This window comes from Balearica regulorum, chromosome 1, assembly GCF_011004875.1.
Source record: "Balearica regulorum gibbericeps isolate bBalReg1 chromosome 1, bBalReg1.pri, whole genome shotgun sequence".
NCBI lineage: Eukaryota > Metazoa > Chordata > Aves > Gruiformes > Gruidae > Balearica > Balearica regulorum.
In genome coordinates this window covers 117,603,104-117,629,451 of record NC_046184.1, presented here as the reverse complement: position 1 = coordinate 117,629,451, position 26,348 = coordinate 117,603,104, and the positions used below count along the sequence as shown (strand labels likewise).

General features: G+C 42.1%; 2 protein-coding genes across 4 annotated transcripts; one reads left to right on the top strand and one right to left on the bottom strand.

The window, feature by feature from the left end:
* Positions 1 to 2,574: 2,574 nt before the first annotated feature.
* On the bottom strand, positions 2,575 to 10,776 carry LOC104633038 (carbonyl reductase [NADPH] 1). 2 transcript variants are annotated; one of them, XM_075771605.1, is made up of 4 exons: positions 10,624 to 10,776; positions 9,278 to 9,583; positions 5,623 to 5,730; positions 2,575 to 3,840 (listed from the first exon to the last, which is right to left on the bottom strand). In XM_075771605.1, the coding sequence occupies exons 2-4, from the start codon at positions 9,561 to 9,563 to the stop codon at positions 3,404 to 3,406; spliced, it is 831 nt and encodes a 276-aa protein (XP_075627720.1). In that variant the 5' UTR covers positions 9,564 to 9,583; positions 10,624 to 10,776; the 3' UTR covers positions 2,575 to 3,403. The 2 variants fall into 2 exon arrangements, with proteins under 2 accessions (XP_075627720.1, XP_075627709.1); XM_075771594.1 differs by having other exon boundaries at positions 9,278 to 9,606; positions 10,628 to 10,749.
* Positions 10,749 to 22,719, top strand: SETD4 (SET domain containing 4). Of its 2 annotated transcripts, XM_075771576.1 has the most exons (11): positions 10,749 to 10,870; positions 11,388 to 11,490; positions 11,565 to 11,660; positions 12,593 to 12,630; positions 14,769 to 14,857; positions 15,503 to 15,932; positions 16,741 to 16,915; positions 17,572 to 17,653; positions 18,010 to 18,090; positions 19,154 to 19,277; positions 20,161 to 22,719. In XM_075771576.1, exons 2-11 carry the CDS (start codon positions 11,421 to 11,423, stop codon positions 20,293 to 20,295), a joined length of 1,320 nt encoding a protein of 439 aa, XP_075627691.1. In that variant the 5' UTR covers positions 10,749 to 10,870; positions 11,388 to 11,420; the 3' UTR covers positions 20,296 to 22,719. The 2 variants fall into 2 exon arrangements, with proteins under 2 accessions (XP_075627691.1, XP_075627700.1); XM_075771585.1 differs by lacking the exon at positions 11,565 to 11,660.
* Positions 22,720 to 26,348: the final 3,629 nt, after the last annotated feature.

Sequence of the window (26,348 nt, the reverse complement as noted above, 5' to 3'; positions counted from 1 at the left end):
TTTCCAAAGCAAAGCTCTGACAAACAGCTGGCCTACTACAGCCTTTGAAAATGACAGCTGCATTGTTAACCAGCACGCTGGGGTGTCTGCAACTTCTCCTTCAGAAAGTCCCAGAGGCCCAGCACACCATTTACATCCAGCTGATGCGGCAGCAGCTACAGCTTAACACTCCCAAAGCTTTGCCACTGCTGCCTGACCGCATCCTGTGCGAGCTACTGCATCCCCAAGAAACTGCCTCCACTGAGCTCTGACAATTGTGAATCCAATTTCTTTACTGTCACATGTCACCACGGCTACTGCATTGCCAGACATTTCCTTTGGCTAATAAATTCCAAAGTAAAAATGGTAGTGACACACTGTAAAAAGAAAAATAGTAAATCATGCATAAGTTTTATACAGTAGAACAGATCATTACTATTTCATCCCTCTCCTAACCCTTAAACTTTACACAATAACCGCTCGGCAAGTGTGCCAGAATCTGAAAGCAACAAAACGCTTCAGGCATGGGGGACATGGGAGAAAAGGTGGGAGGCAGCTTAAGGAGGGAAAAAAAAAAAAAAGAAAAGAAAGAAATTTTGGTTGAACAGTGGAAGTCCTGTCCAAAGATCCAGCCTGCCACACACGCTGTACAGCCTGTCCTCTGATTCTGCTCTCAGCCTTCCCTGGCAGCCTGCCCGGCACAGTCCCAGTTCTGTTCCCAGGACACGCTCCTCCTGCCACTCTCACAGGGCGATGTGCTTCTCCTGCATAAGCCCCTTCCTGACTCCAGCTGGTCCTGTGAACAGCCAGTGTGTTCTGCCTCTTGTTCCCGCCTCCTACAGCTGAGGTTGTATCCATCCACACAGCTGATTCTCCTTCCTCCACTACCCTGCCACAGCTGCAATCATTGTGAAAGGATCTGTCCTCTGTTTTTCTTTCTGTTCATGTCAGCAAAAACTATATTCTAATCAATTTCACCATGAGAAAAGACATTTCTGAAGATGACTACTTGGCTACCATCTTCCACTTTGCTTCCTTGCCCTGAAACAGGGTAAGTTTAATAAAGAGCAAGCACTGCGAAAGGGCTTAATATGAGAATTTGAAATACATCTTTTACAAAACTTTCAAACTTATAATTTGCTTGACTTGAATGTAAAAAAACCCCAGATCCCAAGTTAGACTTAAGAAGGAGCTTTATAGAGCACAGGGGATATTTAGAAACTAATTTGTATTTAACAATGGATACTACCCAGCTTACTGAGGACTCTTACAGTTCTGTCTTTGCACAAACCCTATGAAAGCTGGGTCAAGGTTTGTTCGGAAAGTTTGTACATGCCAGCCGGAAGGGCACACAACATTTGAAACTTAATGACTCGAACAGCATTTCAAGTACAAGTACTAGGTATGACTCTCCACTGTTGGATTACATCTCTTAAACTTGTGCACAAGCTATTACTAAATCAGAACAGCCATGTGTTATTTTGCTGACAGACCATTAATGAAACTAGAGGACCATACACAATTGTTCTTTCTGTTGCACATCAGAATGTTAGTCAAGTTAACATAGTAACTGGATGGCTTCTGGAGCAATCACACTAAAGGCAATCTGTGGGCAGTACATAAAATCCATTAAAAACTTTATACAGGGGTTTTGTAGCTCTTAAACTAAAGGCCTCAGATTTTGTTCTTCGTAGAGAATAGATTACCATGAGAACTTTTGTGGCAGCACTCATCCTGCTCTTCAGTGAGCTCTGGGGCATGACTCATTTGGCAACACTTCCATCTTCATAAAAACAATAGCTACTGTATCCTTAAAAGACTAGCTAATTATCACACCTTTGTTCTGTGCTGATAAGCGATTACTAAACCCACGCATATTATTTATGTCCAACATCTTTTGATCCAAGACTTCCCTGAACACAAACTGTACCAGGGGAAGCCAATGTAAAACTCAGCCAGCCAAGCCACTCTGGTATTGTCCTGCTGACTCCCGATGAATAATTACCATGCCCATTACTGATTTGTCACTACTGATGACAGGTTTACAAGCAATTGTTTCCAGCTCTGTGGGCTTCTCACAGCACAAGGCTGCCGTGCTCTGTGGGAGAGGCTGCTGCCCTGTGTGCACCTTGCCCCGCAGGACAGCTGGGGCAGGGCACTGGCACCCCTGCTGCCATGGGTTTTGGGGCAGCTGGCAGGACGTGGGGGAGAAAGAGCTGCAGGGTTATAGCCTGGGGGCGGCCAAACTCCACCTAGCTCCTGCCTCACAGTCTGGGGCTGCCCCGCGTGCCCTGCCCTGTGCTCTGCCACCACACAGCTTGAAGCACTGTGCCAACATTTCCAGATTGAGCATTTGAAATGTAATAACCAGCGTTTAAAAAAAAATAATGGGAAAACACCACTGCTTCCTCTACTTGTGATTTTGCTTGGATGACTTGTTTCAGTTACCATGATAATTATGTATTTCAGTCCTATCCTGCAATAGTATTGTCACATTTACAGTTCCTTTTCTCTATTACATGGAAAGCACTTAATCCAGGTTTTTAATAAGGAAACTTCTAGGTATGCAACAAATGCACTGGAAGTCCTGAGGAATAGTTTGTTATATCAGTTCTGTAGTTTATTTTATCTTTATATAATCTGAACAACATACATTATAGCTACAAACTTAACTGCAGAAAATGAAAGTGTATTTTCAAACATTGTAATTTTTTTAGTATCAGAATAAGCCAGTTGGATGAATACAAATTCCTAAGTAATCATTTATTGACATATATATCAATTAAATCAACTGATTAAGTTTTCTGATTTGCACCTAATTCCATTTTGTACCGATAGTAAGACCAGAACAGAATCACTGCTGTATAGAGATATCTTATTAGCTGGCTTCCCCTCCAACTGATCAGACTATAGGTCTCAGAACAACCTCCTCCCCCTTATAAGAAAACCTGTACAACCTCAAGAAGCAACTATGGTCTCTAGAAAAAAAATCTAGCATAAGGCATCTGCTTCCTCATCCCAACTCCACATCAGAGATCTGTCACGGGGTGGGGGGGGGAGGAAGAAAAGTGTGAGAATGGCTGGCAATGATTTAATTAGGGGTAAATTCAGGTAAACTAGGTCAGGCACCTCTGCATTAGGGCAACACCAAATTCCTCTGTATCATCTGGGCTGGAACACCCCCAAATCAGATTTCAGGCTATAGAGTCAGTGCTGTGAGCAGGCTAATGGAGGCAGCTGGGAAGTGTACCCTAGTGTAGGCTTAATCCCAGAGGAGTACCGTAACTGTAACCCTCATTGTAAAGATAAAGCACCCTGCTGCTGCTGTGGACAAGAGGAGACTGCTCTGGGAAAATGCCCCCTACCAGGGCACAGGCTAATCCAACGGTCACACTACCACTTGCATGGGCCCACGTACATAAACTCACCAGGTTCGAACAGTTTTGTTACTAAGAAACTGGCCATGAGGACCATCAGCATCAGAAGGCAAAAGGGCCAAATAAACTGGGGTCTCAGCCCCTTCATCTGGCGATTTAGTGGCTTTAGGACCTGCCATGTCTGTTCTCACCCATCCAGGACAGCAGGCATTGAGAAGGATGTGGTCACCTTTTCTCGTCTCATTTAACATCCGCGCTTGGATCTTGGACAAGACCGTGACACCAATTTTGGATACTCCATAGGCAGTATTTGGCCAACCCTCTTTCTCATGCATGCTTTTCTTGGTATCTTCCACAAATTTGGTCATGAGTTCCACCAACTCATCCTCAGTGATTGTGTCGCTCCGAAACTTTTGCTGTAGCTCTTGGCTGCAGCCTCCTAGAGCTGAGCTACTTGCCATACTAGAGACATTCACCACTCTACCTGGTAAAAGAGAAGAAAGACCAATTACTTTTTACACACACTACAGAAGGCTAGATACTGAAGTGGGTTTGCTCTACAGTTATGTATTTAGTACTTAGGTGAACATCTGTAAAATATTTTGTGTGGGCTATTTTGCAGAGCTTCTAGAAGATCAGTTCATGTCAAGTGTTTCCAGTGAATTCCTTTACAGAGGGCAATTTAAGGTGTGAACCTGCAAAAGCTCTCTGTTGAACTTCAGGTATGCTTCCAGGAGACAGCCTGTTATAATCTGTAGGCATATTTATGGTAGGAAGTGTTTTTCTCAGTAATGGCAGCCAGACTTTAAATATACTCGAGGTTCTGGTGGAAAACATTCTCACTCCTGCAACAGCTCGAGTAAAGTGCCACAAGAATGTACCTCAAAAGCCAGAATAATACAGAATTCAACAAAAGCAATCTAGTTCTTAATGCAGCGAGACTGCGAGCTTGTTTACAGAGTACCTGGAGATTTACAAATCCCAGCATGCAGAACTGCAGCATGTTATTTATCTCCGAGCTCTTCAGTACAGAGGAATGAGTCAGCTGAATCAGTAATTCACTTATCTTCCCCAAAATTATATTACACTTTCTGTCTCACTTGCTAGTTCACAGCCATTCAGGCAGTGAACTAGGGAAGGAACATGAGAATTTAGATCTTAAAAGCCATCTTTTCTGTTAATGACTTAACACACTTGTCCTTCACCCTTAGTACAAAAGGGCTAAATTGCAATTTTGGCACTGTCTATTCTCTCCCCTACCGGCCCCTAAAATTCATTTACTCTGGCCTTTCCTTCCTCCCTAAGGACTAACAGTTCCCAACTTCTCTCTCATCTACTTGACTTCTTTCCTCTTAAAAAACCTAGATGTATTTAAATGTTAGTATAGACTACATTTCATTTATAGCAGCAAGCACTTATCCAAATATCCACGAAAACATCTAGTGATCACAACTCTTGAAAAAACTTGTATTTTAAAATACAAACAACTTGGATTTGGTGTGGGTATTAGATCCAAATACCATCCTTTCAAATCATCTGTGATATGTCAGTAGCATTCCAGGGCACTTCCAGTGCTCCAGGTTTTGAGAACAGGACCATTCTATGCAGGACAGTCATCCAAAAAGTACAGATTATTTGCATGATACTAACACCTCTTTCTTATTGATGCATCTATCTTTGACCTTGGTAATTCCATTTATCATTTTTGGTAAAGTGTTTTCTTCTAGTTCCTCCTAACATCACCAAATCACAGAAACTTAATGTACATCTTCAGGTGCCATTTATAACTATGTCACCAGACACTTGCACATACAGCAAAAGCTGTGATCTAGATACAGACAGACCAACAGCCTACTGAGGTTTCTTCAGCAGTAGCAAGAACAGGCATGTCACATCAAACTCAGCTGAAACACTGGTTTTAGGTGGTACTTTATCCTAGTTGTATCATTTTTTCTGAAGCAATAACAAATTATGTAGGACATGGACAGAACATGGGTAAGTTCTTCACCTCTTCTTGAGGGCACCATGAGAATTCCACTTCAATCCATAACAGAAGAATGTGACTGGCTTGACAGTAGATTTAAATATACACAACAGAAACATTCTGGGAGTCAAGAAAGGCCATCTGTTCTCTTACCTACAGTACAGCACAGTACCCTCCTCTTGCTATGGGGCAATGTGCTTCTGAGACAGGACAGGATTTTCCCATTAAAAGAGGACCAAAATTAATCTAAAACTATTTCTCTACTTGTTATGTTACACTTACCATAAGGCTTCACAAGAGGCAACAATTCTGTGCAAACATTTCTGGTTCCGAAAAAGTTTGTTTTCAGTGTAACTTCTGCTTGGACTGCAAATGGAGTTGTGTCATGAACTTTTCATAAGAGGTGGTAATGAGGGAAGGGAAAAAGAAAGAATAAAATAAAAAGAATCAGGATTGTACTACTGTTTAAAAAGAAGCTACCAAACTACTGAATCCCAAAATTTTATCTCAGTTCCTTTTTTTTTTTTTAATTAGGAAACAGACATATGATCAATTATGTATAAATAAGATAAGAAAGCAACATCACTAACACTTGCATTGTTATTAATGAAAAGATCCATCTCTGAAATATTATATTAATAATGAGCTAATTATGTTTTCACCTCTTCTCAGCTGAAGGTTTTAGCTTTGCCCCAGGGGACTCAGTTGCATCACTCTGCAGAGTCATTTGACAACCCACAGGTCATATGTCTTTCTGCCTTTTATATGGAAGAGACAAGGAAAGACTGCTCTCACAGGGTGTGCTGCCCAACCTGCCCATTGACCTGCCTGTACTTACTCACACTCAGTGCTCAGGCTGGGCTGCCACTACTATAGGCAAGTAAGCTTTGAGGTGCCTTCTCCTCTTAAACACATAGCACAGCACTTTGCTGCCATCCTGACATACCAGGGGAGGGGACAGAGGGGAAATCAGAAGGGAAGATCCTGAATCTAGGGTACTGCCAACTGAAGATGCAAAAGTTAGACTACCACTCCGGTACTAACATCCAACAACATGTCAGACAACTGCTTCTATATCCTGACTCTTACGTTGTCAGGTTATGGCCAAGAACCCAAGACATGAAGTCAGAGCAGTGCCAAATTGCAACAAACACTGTAAAAGCATCTATAAAGAATGCAGGGGTAAAATTTGGTGCAGTCTGAAAAATGAGACAAACAAAAAACCCCAACCAACTCCCAAACTGATAAATACTTGTGTCATAAATCACCCCCTGAACTGACAGATCTGTGCTAACACAAGCACAAGAGTGGGAATTAGCAGCTAGGAAAGGGAACTGACTTAGGTAAGCATAAACAGACCATGGAACTGCACTGCAAGGGTATGATTTCCTCAGACGGAATTGACAACTTGCCACCACCAAAAGTGGGGTAGGACGTGCCATCAGCTGACAATTTGGCTCGGCAATAAGCCATATGCTAAGCATCCTCCACTTTGAGGGGGAAGTAAGAGTTAAAGTAACAACATTCCTCCTCTTCTGCTACAGGCTCTATCTCTGCAGTGATGAGAGGTGACATAGGTTAGGCAGGTCTTCACTTGTATCCATAGCCAGACCTACGTAAACTCAAAAGAGAAGCAGTAACAGGTCATTTAGTATTTAATGTAGTTGTGTTTTTATTGCAAAACACAGCTTTAACAACTGATTTATGCTCTCAAGCAATGGGCACCAGTAGCATCAAGTTTTGCAAATCACCTGCTTGCATTTAAATCTGAGACACGAAGCCAGACCATGATCTATTGCAAGAGTTATGACAGTGGGAGAAAAAACTAAAAGCCTACACAACCCCAAAATCCTGCTTCCATACCCACCCTGCAACAGAGAAGCTTCCCTACACTCCAAAACCCACTCATTTGTCTAACAAGATATATTACTTGTAACATCTGATAGATACACACTCCCTTGATTTAACTAGCATTACTAGAACAACCCTTCTCACTGAATCTCATCCAGAGGGCAACCCATGGGTACACAATCATTTCATACATGAACAGTTTTTGCTGGACTATCTGTAGTGCAACATAAAAACTGCACAATAAATAAGATTTAATGACAAATCTAAACTTTGACAGATAGCAGTAACACACAGTACTACAATAAAGAAAGGAAAGCATAAATTCTGGGATGCTAGCAGAAACCTGGCAAGGCAAGAAGCAAGATGGGTAGAAACACCAATCTCAGAAGCAGGAATTAAAGCCAAAATATGAGATAAGCATTATGGCAAGTTCTTACACAGGTGTTAGTTAAACCCTCTAGTGTCTGTGCTAGATACTTAGGCAACAACAGTTACAACTGGCTCCTCTATCACATTTCTTAATTGTATGACCTACTGCTGACTCATAGTAAGTTATCAGCTTGAAGAAAGTCTGGGCTAAACATCTGAAAGCAACTCCTGAATTAAAACCCAAATCTACAGTGTAGTAAAGGAACTCCTACAAGTCACACTATTTTACCTATTTATCTGTTCAGTGGCTCCATGATAATAAACCTCGAGACCTAGCATATCTTGTTGCAGCAATCTGAGGAGCTTTTGTTTCACCTGTCCAGGTACCCACCTCGATGGAGGCTACAGCTGCTGCAAAGTCAGCAACAGGAAACACACACTGCACTTCAACTGCTGTAGTTGCAGCCCAATCTTGCTCAAACTTACTGTCACTAGTAGGTTGAGCTAAGGCCCTGATTATGAATTGAAGAAATACTGGTCTGAGCACCTCAGGCTTTATAAATGATAAGCATGGACAGAGATACAATCTTTTAACTGTTGCTGTAAGGTTTGAATACCTCTCTATCTTGTGCGCATCCTGAAGCTCAGACAATTATATTAAGAGTTGCCTCATACTAAGCTGACTTTGAACACAATCTTCTTGCAAAGTACCACGCAAAATATACAGTGACTGGACTTCAGAACACCACTGCTGCACTCCCACTACATGAGAGGCTCCATTTCAGCAGCAGGTGAGGTTTGATGCATACTACCTGACAGGCCTCCTTAACTCCTGCTGTGAGCAAATGAGTCAGCACAACATTGTACTTGAACAGCTACATGTCCTTACTGGAGATCAGGCAAAGTGATTAAAATAATAATATCAAAAATATGGAAAGGACAAGTTTGTACTGGCAGGCAAATAAACTAATAGTTTGTGATTTGCTCTGTTTGGAGCTAACATGATTCTCAATTTGTTTTTATAAACTTACAAGGAGAATGTACTCTGCTACCTCTCAACTACTGTGTCTTCCTCACGTTCCCTGCCCTCCTGTCCGCTAGAAGATGAAGGGGTTAAATTCTTGCTGAGCAGAGCAAGTTAAGACAGTTACTGAATGACTTGAGAAAGTTAAATAAAGATGACAAATCACCCAGGGCCAAAGGTTCTTTTTTATCAGCTGAAGTCCTTGAACAGGTAATGCATAGAACAAAGTATGAGGCTTGCAGAAGATTAAAAAAATCCAAACACACAGATCCCTGAGGAACACAGGTGATACACAGATGATGGGCTCCCATGGGCCTGCTGAAACTCATGGGCACTGAGGCAATAAACCCAACTCTGCTCATGTGCACTGTGTGCCTAAAGTATTTTCATGCTTTGTATGTGATGCTAATACAACACTCTAGGGAAGCATCTTTACATGCACAGTTTGCCCAACAGATGCTAGGGGAAGAGCCATTTCACATTGCCCTCTCATCATGCTTGAGAAGGTAGGCAGCTTGCCCAGCCAAGAAAGCAGCATGCCATTGGCACAGAAGTCCCATATAAGAAGCTTGTTGGACCTGATGATCTTAAAGGTCTTTTCCAACCAAATCAATTCCACAGTTCTATGATCTACTATCCTTTTCCACATAGCTTTGTGGCACATAAGACTATCCCAGACAGTCCGCTTCCTACCTTTGAAAGCGATCCCTGCATTGTTAACCAGCACATTCAGCCCTCCGTATTTCTCCTTCAGGAAGTCACGGAGAGCTCTGATGCTCTGCAGATCATCGATATCCAGCTGATGGAAGAAAGCATGCAGCCCTTCTGTCTGGAGCTTTGCCACTGCATCCTGGCCACGGCTGGGGTCTCGAGCTGTCAGGTATACATCCCCCGGGAACTGCTTGCATAAAGCCCGCACAATTGCGAATCCGATCCCTTTGTTGGACCCGGTCACCACAGCCACTGGCACATTGGACATCGTGCAAAGAAAATTTCACACTTGGATAGACAAAGATGGCTATCTGAAAACAGAATAAAGTGTTTTTCCTTTAAAGTCCTATTTAGAATTCCACTTTGAATTATGCAAAACTACATTAGAGTGCACACTAACTGTAACTTTCTAAAGTAGCATGAGGTATTCACAAAGAAATATATATTTGGTGTTAATACTTTGAAGCCCAACCAGCGACTGGGAAAAAACCCAAACCAACCAACCAACAACAAAAAAAGGAAGTCCATGCTAATCTTTAGTACTAAATTAACTTTTGATGGGAGTAAGCTCTTCTGTTCACACATCTTACAGGAATACCATTTCCTTCTTTTGAGGATATTCAGCTGGTTCAGTTCAAGCACTCATGTACATGAAACTGAAAAACTCAGGCTCAAAAAAGAGGGGAAGAGTGGCTTGAGCTTCAAGAGAGAGCCAGGAGAACCAATTCTAGCATTTTTAGAGGGAAACAGTGGACCATAGATTGATCACACAACTTTTCTTCTGTTTAACACACCAGCCAGCTGCAGATATAAAGCCTGCTTGCTGTTTTTTTTTTTTCCCCCCCACAGACACAGCGCATTTAAAGATGTATTTCCCTCATAAAAGCAAGTTTAAGACGCTGGCTTTACTCACTGTTGACTTAATTGCCATTCCTGTGCCAAATTAGCTTGTACCTAACCACGAACAGACACCTAGTAAGGATGAAATCTCAACCAGCTCCTAAAAGCCTGCCCAGCTCCTCACTGACTTCACGAGGGCCAGAAGCCACCCCCCTGGTTCGCCATCAAGGTCCGACCTCTCTGCAAACTGCGTATGTCACTCACTGCCACCTCCCTGGGACCGGTTTTCCCCTCCTAACTAGAACGCAAAGCAAACCCACAAGCCACGAAAAAGTCCGACTTCTCAGGAGACTCCCTGCTCCCCGCGGGACGATCCCGGCGACTGACTCACGGGCGGTCGTTCGGCGCCCCCGCCGCACCCCGCAAAGGGGCTGAATGCAGCAAGGAGCTGCGGAGCAGACCCGAAGGAACAGCTGATACCCCCTCACCCACCTCTAGCACTGCGTGCCTTTCTCCTCACTCCTCAGCTCCGCGCAGCGATGAAAAGACGACGAGCTGGCCACCAGCCTCAAACGCTCACACACCGCGGGGGGCGATGGAGGTGAACGCATCTAAGATGGCGGCAGGCCAGCCCCGCCTCCTGTAGCGGGCAGGGGCGGGCGAGGGCCGGCAGCCGGCCGCGGGCAGCGGGCAGTTAGCAGTGGCGAGCGGTGGTTCCTGCGTCTTCCCCGGCAGGTGAGCCGGCAGCGGATGAGCGGCTGTAAGATGGCAGGAGGCGTCAGGCGTTGTGTCTGCCTTTGCCCTCTTCTCCATGGTGAATTCAGCCCACAGGGAATCGGGAGCCGGAGCCGCTGTTGGGCCGAAGAGGGGAGACGAGATTTCTCGTCACGCTCTTCAGTTTTCAGTGTCTTAAAATGAGAGGGAGCGCAGGCGGTCCTAAGCGGAGTTCACTTCCCTCGGGCCTTTGGAGGTTTTGTCTGTCAGAGCAGGAAGCAGGGCAGAGGCCTACCCGTGCGGCAGGGAAGCCCGGGGCTAGGGCCATGCCGTGGCCGAGCCGATGTTTGGAGATCCAGGCTTACCCCCGCCCCCGGTCACCCACCTTCCCTCAGGGGTTAGCGTGAAATGCGTTTTCTAAACTTTAAAGAGGCAGCTTATTAAACAGGCTGTGCTGTGATTTCTCTTATTGAGATAAAGGAAACATGCAGTATTTGAAAGGGACTTTAAATATTTTTATTTTTTTTTTTTTATTCAGGTTGCCTAAATAAGGCAAAATCTGTTTCTTAATATGAAGAAAAACAGAGGCCGGACAGGTCGAAGGAGAAGAAGAAAACACTTGCAGAGCTTCATGGATGGAGGTACTTTTCAATTTCCTTTATTTTCCAATACAGTCCTATTTTATAGCATTAATCCCCTCTTTTTTATTTTTTAGTCAACTGCAGTCATAAGCTGGAATACATTAAACTTAAGAAGTGGCTGAAAGAGAGAGGATTTGAAGACAAGAATTTAAGGCCAGCACAGTTCTGGGGTAACATTTTAATTATCCATTGGTGGTACATATTTCATTCTTCTAAGAGTGTTAGATTCCTGGTTTCATTTTGAATCACACACCTGGCTGGCATCAGGAAAAAAAGCCGTTACCGTTAGTCCTTTAAGGACTTATGGCAAATGCAAGTGGATGTCATGTAATGTAAACAAGTAGGTATGGAGGCCTGAAATACTGTAAACTGTTTCTTATATAAAGATGCTCTTATGTAAAACTCTGGTATGAGAATACTCTGGTATGCTACAAAACAATCACCTGTGCCAAATTCCTTGTAGAAATCAACATTTTAAGTGTTAGTAGCACAGTTTTAAAGAAGAAAGTAATATCTCTTAAGTGTTTCCAGTATCAGAACCTAACCTTGTTATCATCATCTTTTTTTCTATACAAGTTCAGCAGACCTAGTGATACAGAAAAGTAAATAATTTTAGAGCTGGGATTCACTTATTACTGTTTACAATAAAGACATATACTTGTATTTTTTCTCTTTAATTGGATTATGTTTCAAAACTTTTGCATTATTAAAGAAGGAGTAGTAAGAATCAGAGAAAAAATATTGCTAATAGCATTTGTAAAGTTTAGATAAAACGCTGAAACCAAGAACAGCAGACAGTGATGAAAGATGTGGCTAAAGAAAAAATCAAGGAAAAGAAATTGAGCAATAACTGGGCAGCAAGCATTGCAGGGAATGCATGAGAAGGGCTTTCACAGGGTCCTGGAAAGTTAAAAAGAGAATCAGAGAATAAAGCGATGAGGTATATATTTGGAACAATCCATAATTGACTTTTACAATTTGTAAGAGATATGTTCTTTTAGAGCTTTTCCTTGCTGGCCTGTTAATTTATTGCAGCTTATCATAGTCTCCTGTATTTTACACATATACGTGTATTTAAGTATTCTCTTTGTTCCTGCTTCAGATACAGGAAGAGGACTGATGGCAACAAAAGCTCTTCAGGTTAGTAACGTTGATTCTAATGCAATTGCTCCTGAGGTTCTTTGAGATGTAATGACTTTTTGCAACAAGCAAAGCTCAAAATTCCGGGTCCCTGTTGTGAATGTAATTTCTAGCTTAATACCAGAATTTGCAGTGTTGGCATATCTATAAGATGATATCCTATGTACCCCAATGACTTGTAGGATGAAGACATTCCTGTACTCATTTACAGAGCTTTAGTATATAGTCTTGTGTTTCAGTTTAAGGCAATCAGTGGCTAACTGAAACCAGAAGGAGCTGGCCTCTTCCCTCCTGTATGCCTTTTCCCTCAGCCACTGGCTCCCACAGCTTCTTTTGCACTGGCTGTAGCAGTCTTCCTCGCTTGTGCAGTAAGTTGCATCAGGAAGCTAAACTAACCAAAAACTCTCTCTTCAAAAAAATTATTAGCTTTGATAGCTTTGCTCCTTGATGTCTCCCACCTTGGTAAGACCAGTGCTGGTACAAAGGGAGGGATGGCATATCAGGAAGGAGGGTGGAGGAAAGGGATGGGGCTTTAAGCAGCATTTGGCTTTAGATTATCTTAGTCATAATGTGAAACCGTGGTTTTAACCTAACTTTTATGGCCGTCTTCGTTGTTGATAGACCAGCTAATAGAGTCATAATTTTTATCATTCCCAGCAGAAAAGGGGAATGATAGAGAAAATACCTTGCCCTTCAGATATTGTCACAGAAAGACTAAACTCTGACTGAAAAGTGCATCTCGGAAAATAGACTTGTTGAAGAAGCTTCCTAACTAGTATGAGAGTAGTATATCTGTGATGGGTTGACCCTGGCTGGGGTCCAGGCACCCACCAGAGCCGCTGTATCACTTGCCTCCTCAGCAAGGCAGGGAGGGGAGAAAGGAAGATGGAGAAAAACAACCCCAAACTCATGGGTCGAGATAAAGGCAGTTTAATGTAGCTAAAGCAAAAAGCCGTCCGCGGAAGCAAAGCAAAAAGCAAAGATTATTCTCTACTTCCCATCAGCAGGCGATGTCCGGCCACTTCCTGGGAAGTAGGGCTTCAGTATGCGTGCCCCTTACTCTGGAAGACAAACATTGTAAAAAACAAACAAACAAACAAAAACAACGAATGCCCCCACCCTGCTCCTCCCCCTATTCTCAGTTTCTTATTGCTGAGCAGACGTCATATGGTATGGAATATCCCTTTGGTCAGTTGGGGTCAGCTGTCCTAGCTGTGTCCCCTCCCAAGATCTTGCTCCCCTCCAGCCTGCTGCTGGGGAAAAAGAAATGTTGGAAAGACAGCCTTGATGTGTGCTGGCACTGCTCAGTAGTAGCCAAAACACTGGTGTGTTATCAACAATTCACTAGCTACCAATACACAGCACAGCACCATGAGGGCTGCTGTGGGGAGAATTAACTCCATCTCAGCCAGACCCAACACAATATCAAATAATGGGGAATCAGACCCAGAGCCTGTTGCAAAATAGAGAGTATAGCAAGAGTAGGAATGAGATGCAGTGGAGGAGTCATGTGTGGACAACAGTGTATATTCTTATGCTGGCTCAGGGTTAGAGCCAGCAGTTGAAGCCAGAGGCTCAGGTTATCCACAGCACTGAGAGTCTGCAGTGAATGAAATGAGAGCTAGACTCAACTGGGCTTGAGTAGGATAGGGAAACTTAGGAGAGGAATGGGAGACTAATGACTTGAGTTATTTCTTCTCCTTACATATGGCTCATGAAAGTTAATTTACACGCACAGCAGCTTGGCAGACAAAGTCAGGATAGACATGACCTAAAATATGCCTACCCCATACTACTATGTTGATAGAACTTAAGGTATTTGTGAGATCTAATCTAAAATATATCTCAGTGCAAAGAAAGTGAGTAGCCAGACACCAGACTTTCTGTGAACAGCTAACTTTCTGTAGGTGACAGTTCCTCTGACTGCAATTATCCTCCTTCCCAGGACTGTGACTCTCTTAAAACCATGCCAGTTTCCATCAATTTTACATCACATCTGTTTGCTTCCTCACATTAGTGTTCTCTGGGGAATGTGTCTCTGTTCAGAAGTCACATAGTAGATGAGTCATTTACACTTGACCTTTACTATTCTTTGTGTGTGATTTTTTTTTTTTTTTTTTTCCCCCCCTCCCTCAAAGGCAGGGGATCTGATTATTTCATTGCCTGAGAAATGCTTACTCACCACGGGCACTGTCCTTAGTAGCTGCTTGGGAAAATACATTATGAAGTAAGTGAAAAGTGAGACTTTATGGGCAAGCTGGCCTTTACTGTGGGTTGCTCATTACTCGATTAATCATCTTAAGTGGTGGTAGGACTTTACACTGCATATGCTAACTTGTATGAGTATTTCTTGTGGATTTTCATGTGTGTGGAATGCTTAGATAAGTAAGGTTTGGACACAGAGCATCCCCTTTTAACTAGGCAGAGTTGGAGGGATAGTACAGGCTTGAACCTGATCTGTCTCTAGAGCCAGCTTGGACCTACATGCCAGTTACGAATGGTTTCTGGGGAATCCGTGAATATGCTTCAATAGGAAGAGGATAAAGTGGGGTTGCAAAGCAGTCACATGACCTTAGAAAATTCAGAACAAAGGCCTATGCTGGACATTGAGTACTTATTATGTATCTTAAACCCCCTCCACCCCAAATAAAAACAATCCAAGAGGTGAACTTGAAATTGATACTACAAACCAGCTTTTATAGCTCCTTTGAAATCATCAAAAGGACTTGGAAATGAACTACAAAGAAGTTTAAAATAGAAGCTATTTATAACATTTAAAAGAACTAGAAGAGAAATAAAATACTGCTGCATCCATTTCCTATCTCATCTCTGTGTATCTGCTATGTTGTATTTTTATTTTATTTTCTGATAGATGGAAGCCTCCCGTATCTCCTTTGATAGCACTGTGCACGTTTTTAATAGCAGAGAAGCATGCTGGTGAGAAGTCTCTGTGGAAGCCGTATCTTGATGTTTTACCCAATACGTACACTTGTCCTGTTTCTTTGGAGCACGATGTAGTGAGCCTTCTTCCTGAACCATTAAGAAAGAAGGCTCAGGAGCAGAGAACGATGGTCCATGAGTTGTACATGTCTTCCAAAGCTTTTTTCTCTTCCCTGCAGCCTTTGTTTGCTGAGAACACAGGGACTATTTTTAACTACAGTGCTCTAGAGTGGGCTTGGTGCACTGTTAATACCAGGACAATATACATGAAACATTCACAGAGGGAATGTTTTTCTCTTGAGCCAGATGTTTATGCATTGGCACCATATTTAGATTTGCTAAACCACAGACCAAATGTACAGGTAAGAAACTAAAAAGAGATCATTTAAGTTCTTTATTTGTGAATGCAATATCTCAATACAGTATGCATTTATGTGATGGATTAGGAGTGTTTGGAAGTCTGTGAGAGTTCTCATGGGGGGAAATTGTCCACCGAGGTCACGCACAGGCTGAGCACCCATGGTTTGTATATACCCTGGAGCTTGTTATTCACCCCAAGGCAGCTGAATAAAGACGATTTGAATGTTTCAGTTTATGTAGCAAAGCAAAAGTACAAGGAGAGCCCACAAAGGCTGGGCGAGATTGGTGTCTGGGGTAGCTATTGGGAAGAGCCGCTTGTAAATATAACCCTGCTCTGCTCTCTCAAAAGGCTCAGCTCCTGAGACAAATCTCAAGTTACATGGTCCCTGTATTACTTCACCTCTGGCTGAAGCTTCTGGGCAGCCTTAGGAAAGTGTATAAAGCAGTTCTACCTTATATCAGGGACTATGTGCCAACATAGAGCTGGGACAGCATAGAAGTAGCCAACTCCGCCTGAAGCCATCTTTATTTGTAAAATTGGGGCCTCTGTAATACGTCTGCGCAGTGGGCGGCACATCCTGTGGACTAAGGTTTTGATGTTTGTTCTTCTTTATACTAGTATTTATAGACTAATCCTGGTGTGGAATTGTCCAAATGGGTTGCCTTTTCAGGCATCTGTAACCCTATCTGTTTTGTACCAGTGTTAGAGGAATGTTCAATACTCATGGGTTTTAATATTGAGGATCTGATTCTTTTTTTTAGTTGGTCTTCCTGTCAAGAGTAAAACCTTTTATTTTTAACTTCTCAAAGGTAAAGGCTGCATTTAATGAGCAGACAAGAAGCTATGAAATTTGGACAAATTCACAGTGCAAAAAATATGAAGAAGTATTTATCTGTTATGGGCCCCATGATAATCAGCGACTGCTACTGGAATATGGATTTGTTGCCACTGATAACCCTCACAGCAGTGTTTATGTCTCATCAGGTTGGATTTATAGATTGTCTTGACATTGAAAAGTACAACAATAGAGAGCAGAGCATTTGGGCATATTAATGCTGTCTGTCTTCAACAGGAGATGTGGGTAAAAAGGGGTAACTAAAGGATAGTGAAGATGTTCACGCACTTGCATATATGCACGATGCTTATAAGGCATTATGATTTTTTTTTTTAGTACCATCAAAATATTTGTATGTATTTCCAAGATGTGGAATAGAGTTTGATACCACTTTGAACTGCCTAGAATTTAAGAATTGGAGTTTTAAAATGGAAAGCGTTCTTTGGTAACTTTTCCTTTTGTAAAATTGCAATTCTTACCAGCATGTATGTAGAGTTTCCAATTGAATGTCTTAGATTGCACCATTGACTTCAGGATTTAAATCCTGATCCCCATAAACTGAAGTTGCTGAGAATGGTTTATAACTTCAGTTTGAGTCAGGGTTTCCATTTTAAGGATACAATCCTGGAGATTGTGGATAGCTTTTGAAAAGTAGATACATTTTTGATTATGTTAAAGTTCACGAAAATGTAGCAGGTTTTGGTAGCTACTTGAAAAACATGGTTGAAACATTATTTCAGAGTTGAGGATTGTGGTTTCTTCTACATACCATTTATTTAAATATCTAAAATGTGTTTTTATGCAGATACTCTCCTCAGATATTTTCCACCACTGGACAAGCAGAGAAATGCAAAACTTTCCATCCTAAAGGATCATGATTTCTTAGAGTAGGTATTGGGAGATTTTGTTTCCCTGTGAGATTTCTTTTCAATTTTTCTGGGAGTCAAATTTTTCTTCTAGTATCACAATGCAGCATAAAATAATTATTTGGTTTATTAAGCAATTGATTTGTTTGCTTTTTGTGAGAGAATGTAGAAGTGGTAAACACCAATATCAAAGCTTGAGAGAGTTTTCAAGGTCCAGGCTGTCTCGTAGCTGTGGATAGCAGCAGAGTAAGGGGAGTCAGGGAGTCCCCTAGTTCTGAAGACCCGGTCTTCCCTTGTTAACGCTTGTCAGGAAGAAAGCTATCATGCTGTAAAAGATCACCTATACTTCCTGCATCTTATCACTTCTGACTTTTTAGAAACCTGACCTTTGGATGGGATGGACCATCTTGGAGACTCCTCACAGCCCTCAAGTTGTTATGTCTTGAAGCAGATGAATTGTAAGTTTCAGTACTTTTTGAGTATTTAGACAATGTGCATATGCCATTTTCCTTTATTTGCTCTTTGCTGGCTGTGTGTGAGATACTGGGACAACTATTTGTATCTCCTGGGTGTATCTTACTGACTCCAGGTGAGAATTCAAAAAAGAAAGGCAGAGAACACTATATAATGTAAAGTCATTGCATATTTGCTACTTTGGTCTTACGCTTTCTTGTATTAAACAGTAAACATACCCCATTGTTTTCCCTTTCCATTATGAGACTCAGATATTAGGTTCAGACCCCAGATCTTTTTCCTGTTGGTTTGATGAGACTTTTAAATGTATTGACCTTGCTTGATTTCTTTAAAGCATGTGTTCTGCAGGCTGCTTCTGAAATTCTAGGGCCAAATAAGTTGCTGAATTCGTCTCCAGTGACTGTCAGCGCAGTTTTGATTATTTGTTCCAAATGGCAAATTTACCTCAAACAGCATGGCTCAGACAGAAAATGGTTACCTGCGCTTTGGTTGTAAAAGTAAATAAATTACCCCCCCCCACCTTGTTCAAAGCTGTTTATGCTTTGAAGATTCATTGGAATAAGTTGATTATAAGAACTAAAAATAAATCCCCATGGTACGGGTTTCAAACCCATGAAACGTGTCAGCATGTGAGGTGAAGTTTAGCAGAAGCCAAGCTACTGAGTTCTGACTTAATAGCTTTTACTCCTCACTGGTGCTACTGAAGTTGGTGGCAGCATGGCAGAGCGGCAGAGATCATTGGTCAATTCTCATCAGCGTTGGCAATTGGGCAATTCTCATCAGCGTTTGTCTAAGTGCAGACTGTGGCTTGGGCTGAAAGGGTGGGGGTGGGCGTGGAGGATTGGAACCGCTGCTCCAGACCATTAAATCTCTTTTCTCTTTTGCTTGTCTTATTGGTCTCATATCTGAATGCCATGTGCCTTTTTCATGTATGCTAACCTTACTTGCCTTATGCCAGCGATGTTATTCTTAGCATAACCATATGTTTATCATTCAGCTGGGGAATACAGCAAATGATTGTGTGTTGTTCAATCATTTTGGTTCTAGTACTTGCTGGAGGAGAACGCTGCTTGGTGATTTAATTTCAGCCAGAAACGAACAGCAGACTTTGAATATAACAGCAAAAATATGTCATTTTTTAATAGAGGAGACACAGCATGTCCTTCTCCAGGTAATTTGACTGGAAGAATGAGGTAGCCCAGATTCCTTTCTCTCCTAGCATAAATGTACTGCAGTGTAATTTTCTGGGGCGAGAACAGAGTGACGGAGGGAATTGACTGCACTAGGGTGGCATAGAATTTGTTTCCAGGGTGGCTGACAGCACTGAATTGCTCAGCAGAATTTGTAGCTGCAGCAAAGAAAGGAACCATGTTACAAAGCTTATCCAAGTAAACAAGTGAAAAACGTTTAGCCTTTCTCTGCCTACAGTATCAGTGTATTTGCTGAGGTTACCTCTTAAAAGACAATGCAGGCTTTGTCTGGTGGGCACATACGATGTTGCAGACCTGCTATGAGTGCATTGTTGTGGAAAGTGAAGGCTGTGTTCATTAAAGGCAGTTAAGTCAAATGAGCTACCCATGTCAGCCAGTCTCCTGTGAGGGAGATCTGTGCTCTTAAAAAAACCCAATCTCTCCTTCCTTTTTGAATTTTGGCAAACAACATGTGTACTTAATGTCAAGTTGGATAGCTATCATGGAAAAGGGTTATTAAAACCACACTTTTGCAAAGGAAACATATATATGCACAGACTACAAGGTGAATCTGGTCTTGAGCAACATCTTGAGGATAGTATCGACTTAGGAGCCTGATATCAGGTAAATGTTTCCCTTCCTCTCCTGGTTTTTGATCTGCTTCCTGTCCATGTGATGATTTTTTTCCTTTTTCTTTTTTTTTCTTTTACAGTTTCTCTTGTAGAAAATTTAAAAAAAATACTGCATTTTGACATAGTTTATGGAATCACTACCACAGATGAGCTTTCCACAAGTTTCATGTTCATGTGCTACATTAAATAATCTGAATTTTTAGTAATTTCATCCTATTTGTACAAACTTCAGATTTCCCAGTTGAAAAGGAACAAAGAGAACCTGAAAAAACACCTGGCTTTGGTAGAAGCACTACGCTTGGAAGATCTGAAGATACTACAAAAATCAGCTGAGATTCTTTGCAACTTGAATATGGCAACAACTTGACCCATCTGGAGCTGTGATAGCTCATTTGCCATGGATGCACCTTGCTCAACTGTTTTAATGGACCTGAGCAGCAAAGAATAATGTAAAAAGTCATCAGAATATGCCTAGTTTTCTTTACAGGATCACACAGGACCCAGAGTCTTATTTAGTTCCTTGCTGACCTTCAGTAATACAAAGGGTTATGCTGGGGGAACACAGGTGGCTTTCATCACATCTCATTGAAATCGTGGCTGCAGTGAACAAAACAGCTTCTGGGGTAATTTGAGCAGCCCCACGATTGTGGGCTCCAGCAGTCCTAGACTTTACAGCTGCCTGTGTGGCTAAAGCGTGGATTGTAGGGTCAAGCAGATGCTCCTCGGCATTTATTTGAGCTCCGGTGCTAGACAGAGGAAGAGGACAGAGCCACTTCTATTTGTCGTGTACTGATCCTTTACTTTTCCCTGAGATCTATGCATGTCCCCAAGATTTAGCAGATCGTGTAGTGCCTGTTCATTGCTGGAGTAACAGATGAGGACTAGAGCACAGATCAGCCCTATCGTGACCAACTCCAAATCATTCCCTTCACAGTTTCAGCCCAAGTGTTTCTCACAATGTAAGGAAGCATGAATTTCCCTCCTTTACTCTTAAGGCTCCCTCCAGGCTTGGTAGTTCCTGTTCTGACTCCTCCTGCTGGGAATGAGAACTGAAAGGATGTATCGCTTTGAACTCCCTTGTTTGGAAGACCACCCAGGCAATTCCTTCTGTTTCCGCTTGGTTCTGGTGATCACACTGGGAAGTGTTCCTATCCTATCTGTGAGGGGATAGTCTCATGAGCTGCCTTTCAGTATTAGTTCTACTCAGGTAGGGAGCTTGAGCTCCCTATGTTGTTTGGAGAAGGGAGACCTCTTCAAAAGGCATTTCAGGGCAGGACCCTTATTTAAGCTGTATAAACGTAATTTATAATTGTAATTGTGATTATTTTCCATTTTGTGGGGAATCACATTTTATAGAATTTTTCATTATTTTTTTAGCAATTTTTAAGACCTGTGTATTTAAAAAGTGTTTATTTTTGTAAATATACTGCTTCATTTTCTACAGGACCTCTATTTTTGAAATAAATGAAATTTTGTACACAATAGTAAAGGCATTCTTGCTAATGATATCATTTAAGGAAAAAAATCCAGTAAATGAAAACTGTTAAGTATTCAAACTCAAATGCCCTTTCAGACTTTCTTTGGTACCTTGTGAACAAGCATGTTACTGTGTAAATGTGCTTGGATATGAGAGTTCCAGGGCTTTTCCTTGCTCTTTTTTCTGCCTCGATCTATTTGGGGCAGGAAATGTCTTACTACCTGGAGCTCTAAGAAGGGCCCTTCCTTACCCAGAAGGAAATTCTGGGTTAGGTTCAAAAGACTGGGGGAACTGCAGTGTAACTGTTTGCTGTTACTCAGTTTTCAAAAACAAAAATTCTTGGTTTTGAGGTGCCATCTGTATAACCTTTTCCTAGGATTAGGAAATTCTGAAAATAAGCTTTTTTTCTGCCTTGTTTACCCTAATGCACTGAGACTCTCTTGTACTCTCAGGCTTTCTCTGTTGTTCATACAGAGATGCTGACTGTGTGGTCACTTTGCATTTCAGAGCAGAGGGCAGGGTGAATGGGTTGGGAGAGGAACTGAAGTGCTTTCTGGAGCGAGAAGCGCATTTATTACATCTTTTGGGCCAACTTACTTTCATATTTGCCTAAACTGTGGTTTTAACCCCTGAAAGTCACTTGGCATCGTATTTTATGCTCTAGTCAGGCCTGTTCTGAAGTACCTCCTGGGATGAGATGACTGGGTTTGGGAATGCCATCTGTTAATCTCACCAAGGGCAATTCTCATCAGCTCGCGTAAGGGTCCTTCTGTACCCCTGAACCTGGCTACAGCAAAGATTGGCGGGGCTGAGAGCCTGACCCTGTGACTGTTGCTCATTCATTTTGACTAGGTCTACAAAAAAGTCTACAGGAGTCATGGATGACATGAAAAGGGTGGATGGTGACTGAGCAGTCACAGTGCAAGAAGTAAGGACTTTCAAAGGAAGCTTGAAGGAATTGGGTTCAAAACTAACAGAATGTGGTAGCAAATCCATGGAGGTTACTAAGGATACAAAAGTTGACATGGATGCAGAGCACATATACACAGAAGATGGAGCAGTTGCCAGCCAGCCAGCCAACTTTGGTCTTGCATAGTCCCCTGATCTCAAAATACTTGAAGGTTAGAAGGGTATTACTGGCAGGTATTGTGTATGCTTGACCTGTGCTTGCTTTTTTAAGGTGTTGGTGGATACTGTGGGAAACAGGGTACTGGGCTAGAAGGATCCTTGCTTTGAACATGTCCTGCAGTTTTGATGATTACACTTGAACTGGTTGACCTCTGACTTTATTTTAATAAAAAATTTTTCATTCTCTAAGAACAGATGTGTTTCTCATTTTATAATTTTATAATGAGATGGTACCAGAGTTAAAGAAGATAAGGATGTTTGGTCATTTTTTCCCCCCCTTTTTTCTGGAGATGGCTATTTTAAGAACAACTTCTGTATGATGTGTCTTGCAAGATGGATACTAGTTTGACAGAAGTTTATTTGCTTCAGTATTGCACTATAGACCACACATTGATACCAGGTGGTTTGAATATGGGCTCTACTGTTGTAACTCCTACATGCCCTCCAGGGAGTGTAGGAAGGGGATCTGGCAGTGGGGGAGAGTGGGCAATATGAACTGCTTGTCTGCCTCTCGCATGTAAGCACAGCAGTAAGCCCCCAGCTTTACCTTAAGCACTGTAGTGAGTGTTCTGAATAGAGCCACGTGTGTTTAATGTCAAAGACAAAATCCTGCCTGTATAAACTATGGAACTGGAGCTAGTGGATTTTTAACAGGAATAAACCAGTGTAACACAGGTCATGATTCAGCATTTATATATGCCTAGTCAGCAAAAGCTTAAATTCTTTTTTTGAATCAAACCTAAACTACATGCAAGACAGGGCATCCTAAGCTGGGCTAAGAGCTAGGGTGCCTGAGGAAGTAACTGCACTGGGAGTGCTCTCCAGCTGTCTTACAGAGCGCTCAATCAAGTTTTCAAAGAGTGAAGATGCTTACTCTCAGCCTCTGCTTTAACTGGAACCCCTCTGAGCTGCAAACATCTTAATTGCTTAGCTTTAGTGACATGCTGTTAACATTTGGCTCTGGCTCTCTGTTAGTCTAAGAAGGGATTTAGCTGTGATCTTAGTGTGGAAAGGCATACTGAATTTCCCTCTTTGTATAAATTTCCTTTCAGATTGTATCTGCAAATCTCAGCAATAGCAGGAATAAACCGCAGCTTTTTACCATCAGCAATACCAACCTAGTATAGACCATGGCAGTGAGCTAGATTCTCTTCCAGCTTATGCAGTGTTACTCAGAGAGAGCTAAAGTAGGACTGTGTTCTGTGACTGCAGTGAAGACACTGGGTTTGGGTAGGTGTAATGAGAAAAGCTTTATTTCTTGTGATAACAGTGTAAGACCGAAATAGCACAGCTTGATATTTTTTTTTTTTTTTTTTTTTTTTGAGAGGAGGGAGTTGATTTAGTGCAGTCTGAAGTCACTGAAAAATGATAAACATGAAACCTCATGACAGTATCTTTCCTGTGACAATTTATGTAAATACAGCATGGATTTTCTTTGATCTTCTACAGAGAGTGGCTTCTAGTTTACAGTTTTCTTCGGCTGTAATGTGTGGAGATCATCCATCATTACTAAGTGCCTTTAGACCTGTCTGTTTCAGGACAAGATAAGGGAGTATCAACTCTCATACCCTGATAATTAAAGCTTTTAGGTACACTATGAAAACATTTCAAAGATGACATTCCCAAAGAAAGCTTTTAAAAATGATGTCTCCCAGGGTACATAGTCCCTCCCCACCTAGAAGGTAAAGAATACCCCTTTAAAAATGCCACAGTTTGGCATAATTTGAAGTGTTTGATTGCACTCAGCACATCTGTGACTACAGAGATGAAGATAGTGAACTCTAGGGTGGAATTGTCCCAAAAGAAAATTTATTAGTTTCTTTACACGATACATATGCACTGAAGAAGTTGTTAAAGGATGTACAATTTTTCCCTCAGTTTGGACTAGCAATTGGTTTTGAACAATGTGAAATTAATGATTTTTATCATTTCAGCACAAAAGAAGGGAAATCACAGCTTAGTGACTGGATTCAACTAGAAAACTAATGATTTTATTGCTATCTGCAGCAACACTTAGGTGGCATCAGTCTGTTGCACGTTGGAGTGAAAAAAACAAAAAATACATTTCCAATTCATTCTACTGAATATTTTAGTGGATATCTATAATTCCAGAATTAAGTTTTAGAAAGCACTGCAATGAGCTGTATTCAGTGGAAAAGCAAAGAGACTCAATGAACCCCAAACTAAACTGTGTAAAACTAATGCAATCCCTGTGTTGTCCACTAGATGATGCAACTGTACTGCAGAGAAATAAGAAATTACAGTATATCCACATGCAATTGTAATCCTATTTACTGTATTTTTAATAGTAAAAGTGTTGTCATCAATGATGCACCATGTTTTCTATCAGATAAATAGTTGAAAATGTAGTTTTCTTTCTGCTGGTTTCAAGTAAAACGTGAAGCTTTGCAATCTTTTATCTTCTCTCAGTTTTATTGTATTTTAACTTTGTTGGAGTTGCTCCTCTCTCAAGTTGAATCATGTTCTTCCCTGAAACTATCACCCAAGACATAACTAGTGGTTCAAATCATCTTTGTCACGTTAACTTAACCCTCTGCAATGGACAACTGTCTGCTCATGTGTTTTTTCTTCAGAGATTAAGGGACAGATTCATCTTTTGCACAGATCTCTTTCAATAACATCCTTTGATGTGGCTGACTGAACTCCAATCGAAACATTTCCTCTGTGTAGGGCAACTTTGCGGGCTCTCCCTAGTGTCAGTTCTCCAGTGTCTAACAGTAATAAGCTGATGTTTGACCCTTTCCTTCCCTGGGGATTTCTTCATGCCCGTTTTCATGACGTGTCTATTACTTTTGATGCGTGCTTGTTGTCTTGCTCACTTTCCCAGGAGCTTCTGAAACAGCCAGTGTGCCTCTACACTGCAGGTCCTTAGAGCCCCGACAGATTGTCCCAGTTGTCCTATAGCTAAAAGAGGAGGACTGGAGGGATCTGCTGCTTGCAAAGCTTCTGTTTTCTCCTGAAGCCCTGTCTTCTGTTCCTTAGCTCTTTTCCCCTGCCTCCAGTACTGGACCATACTGCAACATGCCAGTCTTGATAGCACTGAAGTGGATTGGGCTCTAGTACCACCCCATACATGGCAGGAGGCAGGTATTTGCAGTGCATTTTTAATGTAAGAATGTTTGTCCTCTTTACATACACCTGCACTTGTTCCAAGTCTGACAGGGCCAGCTGTGTCCAGCGCTTTACCGCTCCACTAGGATGCCAGAGTTGGGCTGGAGAAATTGTTAGATGAGCACTGTATCCCTTGCAGATACATCCCACAGGCACTGGATGTGTTATTTTAGTAGCTCCCTCCTGCTCAGGCTGCTCTGGAAGGAGCTGGCAGTGGCACTGTGGCTCCTTTGACCCTTGGCAGGCAATGATGACTATGGAGAGGACAGAAGACATTCTCAGCATGAGACTGGTGCCATGCCTGTCTGTACCACCCTGTCTGGGCCAGCATCCAGAGCCTGTATCTCTATCCATAAGAAGCCAGCCCTCTTTGCAGCAAGAAACTGCCAGTGAATTTGTGTATCATCTGTCCCATGAGATGAACTTTGCATAGACAGGGATGCTTTGGTGTGGGTAGGCTGGCCTGCAGAGGATGTTGGCGAGAGACCAGAAGGGACCATGCCATCCCAAGATGACTCACACTGCTCTGAACTGTTTCTGATGAGTACTCAGATGCTGGGCTAGCCAGCCCCTGGCTCAGGAGTGGGAAAACACCATGTAGGTCATGGGAGACTCCTAAAGGCCTCGTGGGAGTGCAGTGAGGGCTGGGCTGTGGAGGTGGAAGAGGAAGGGTGGACTAGGAC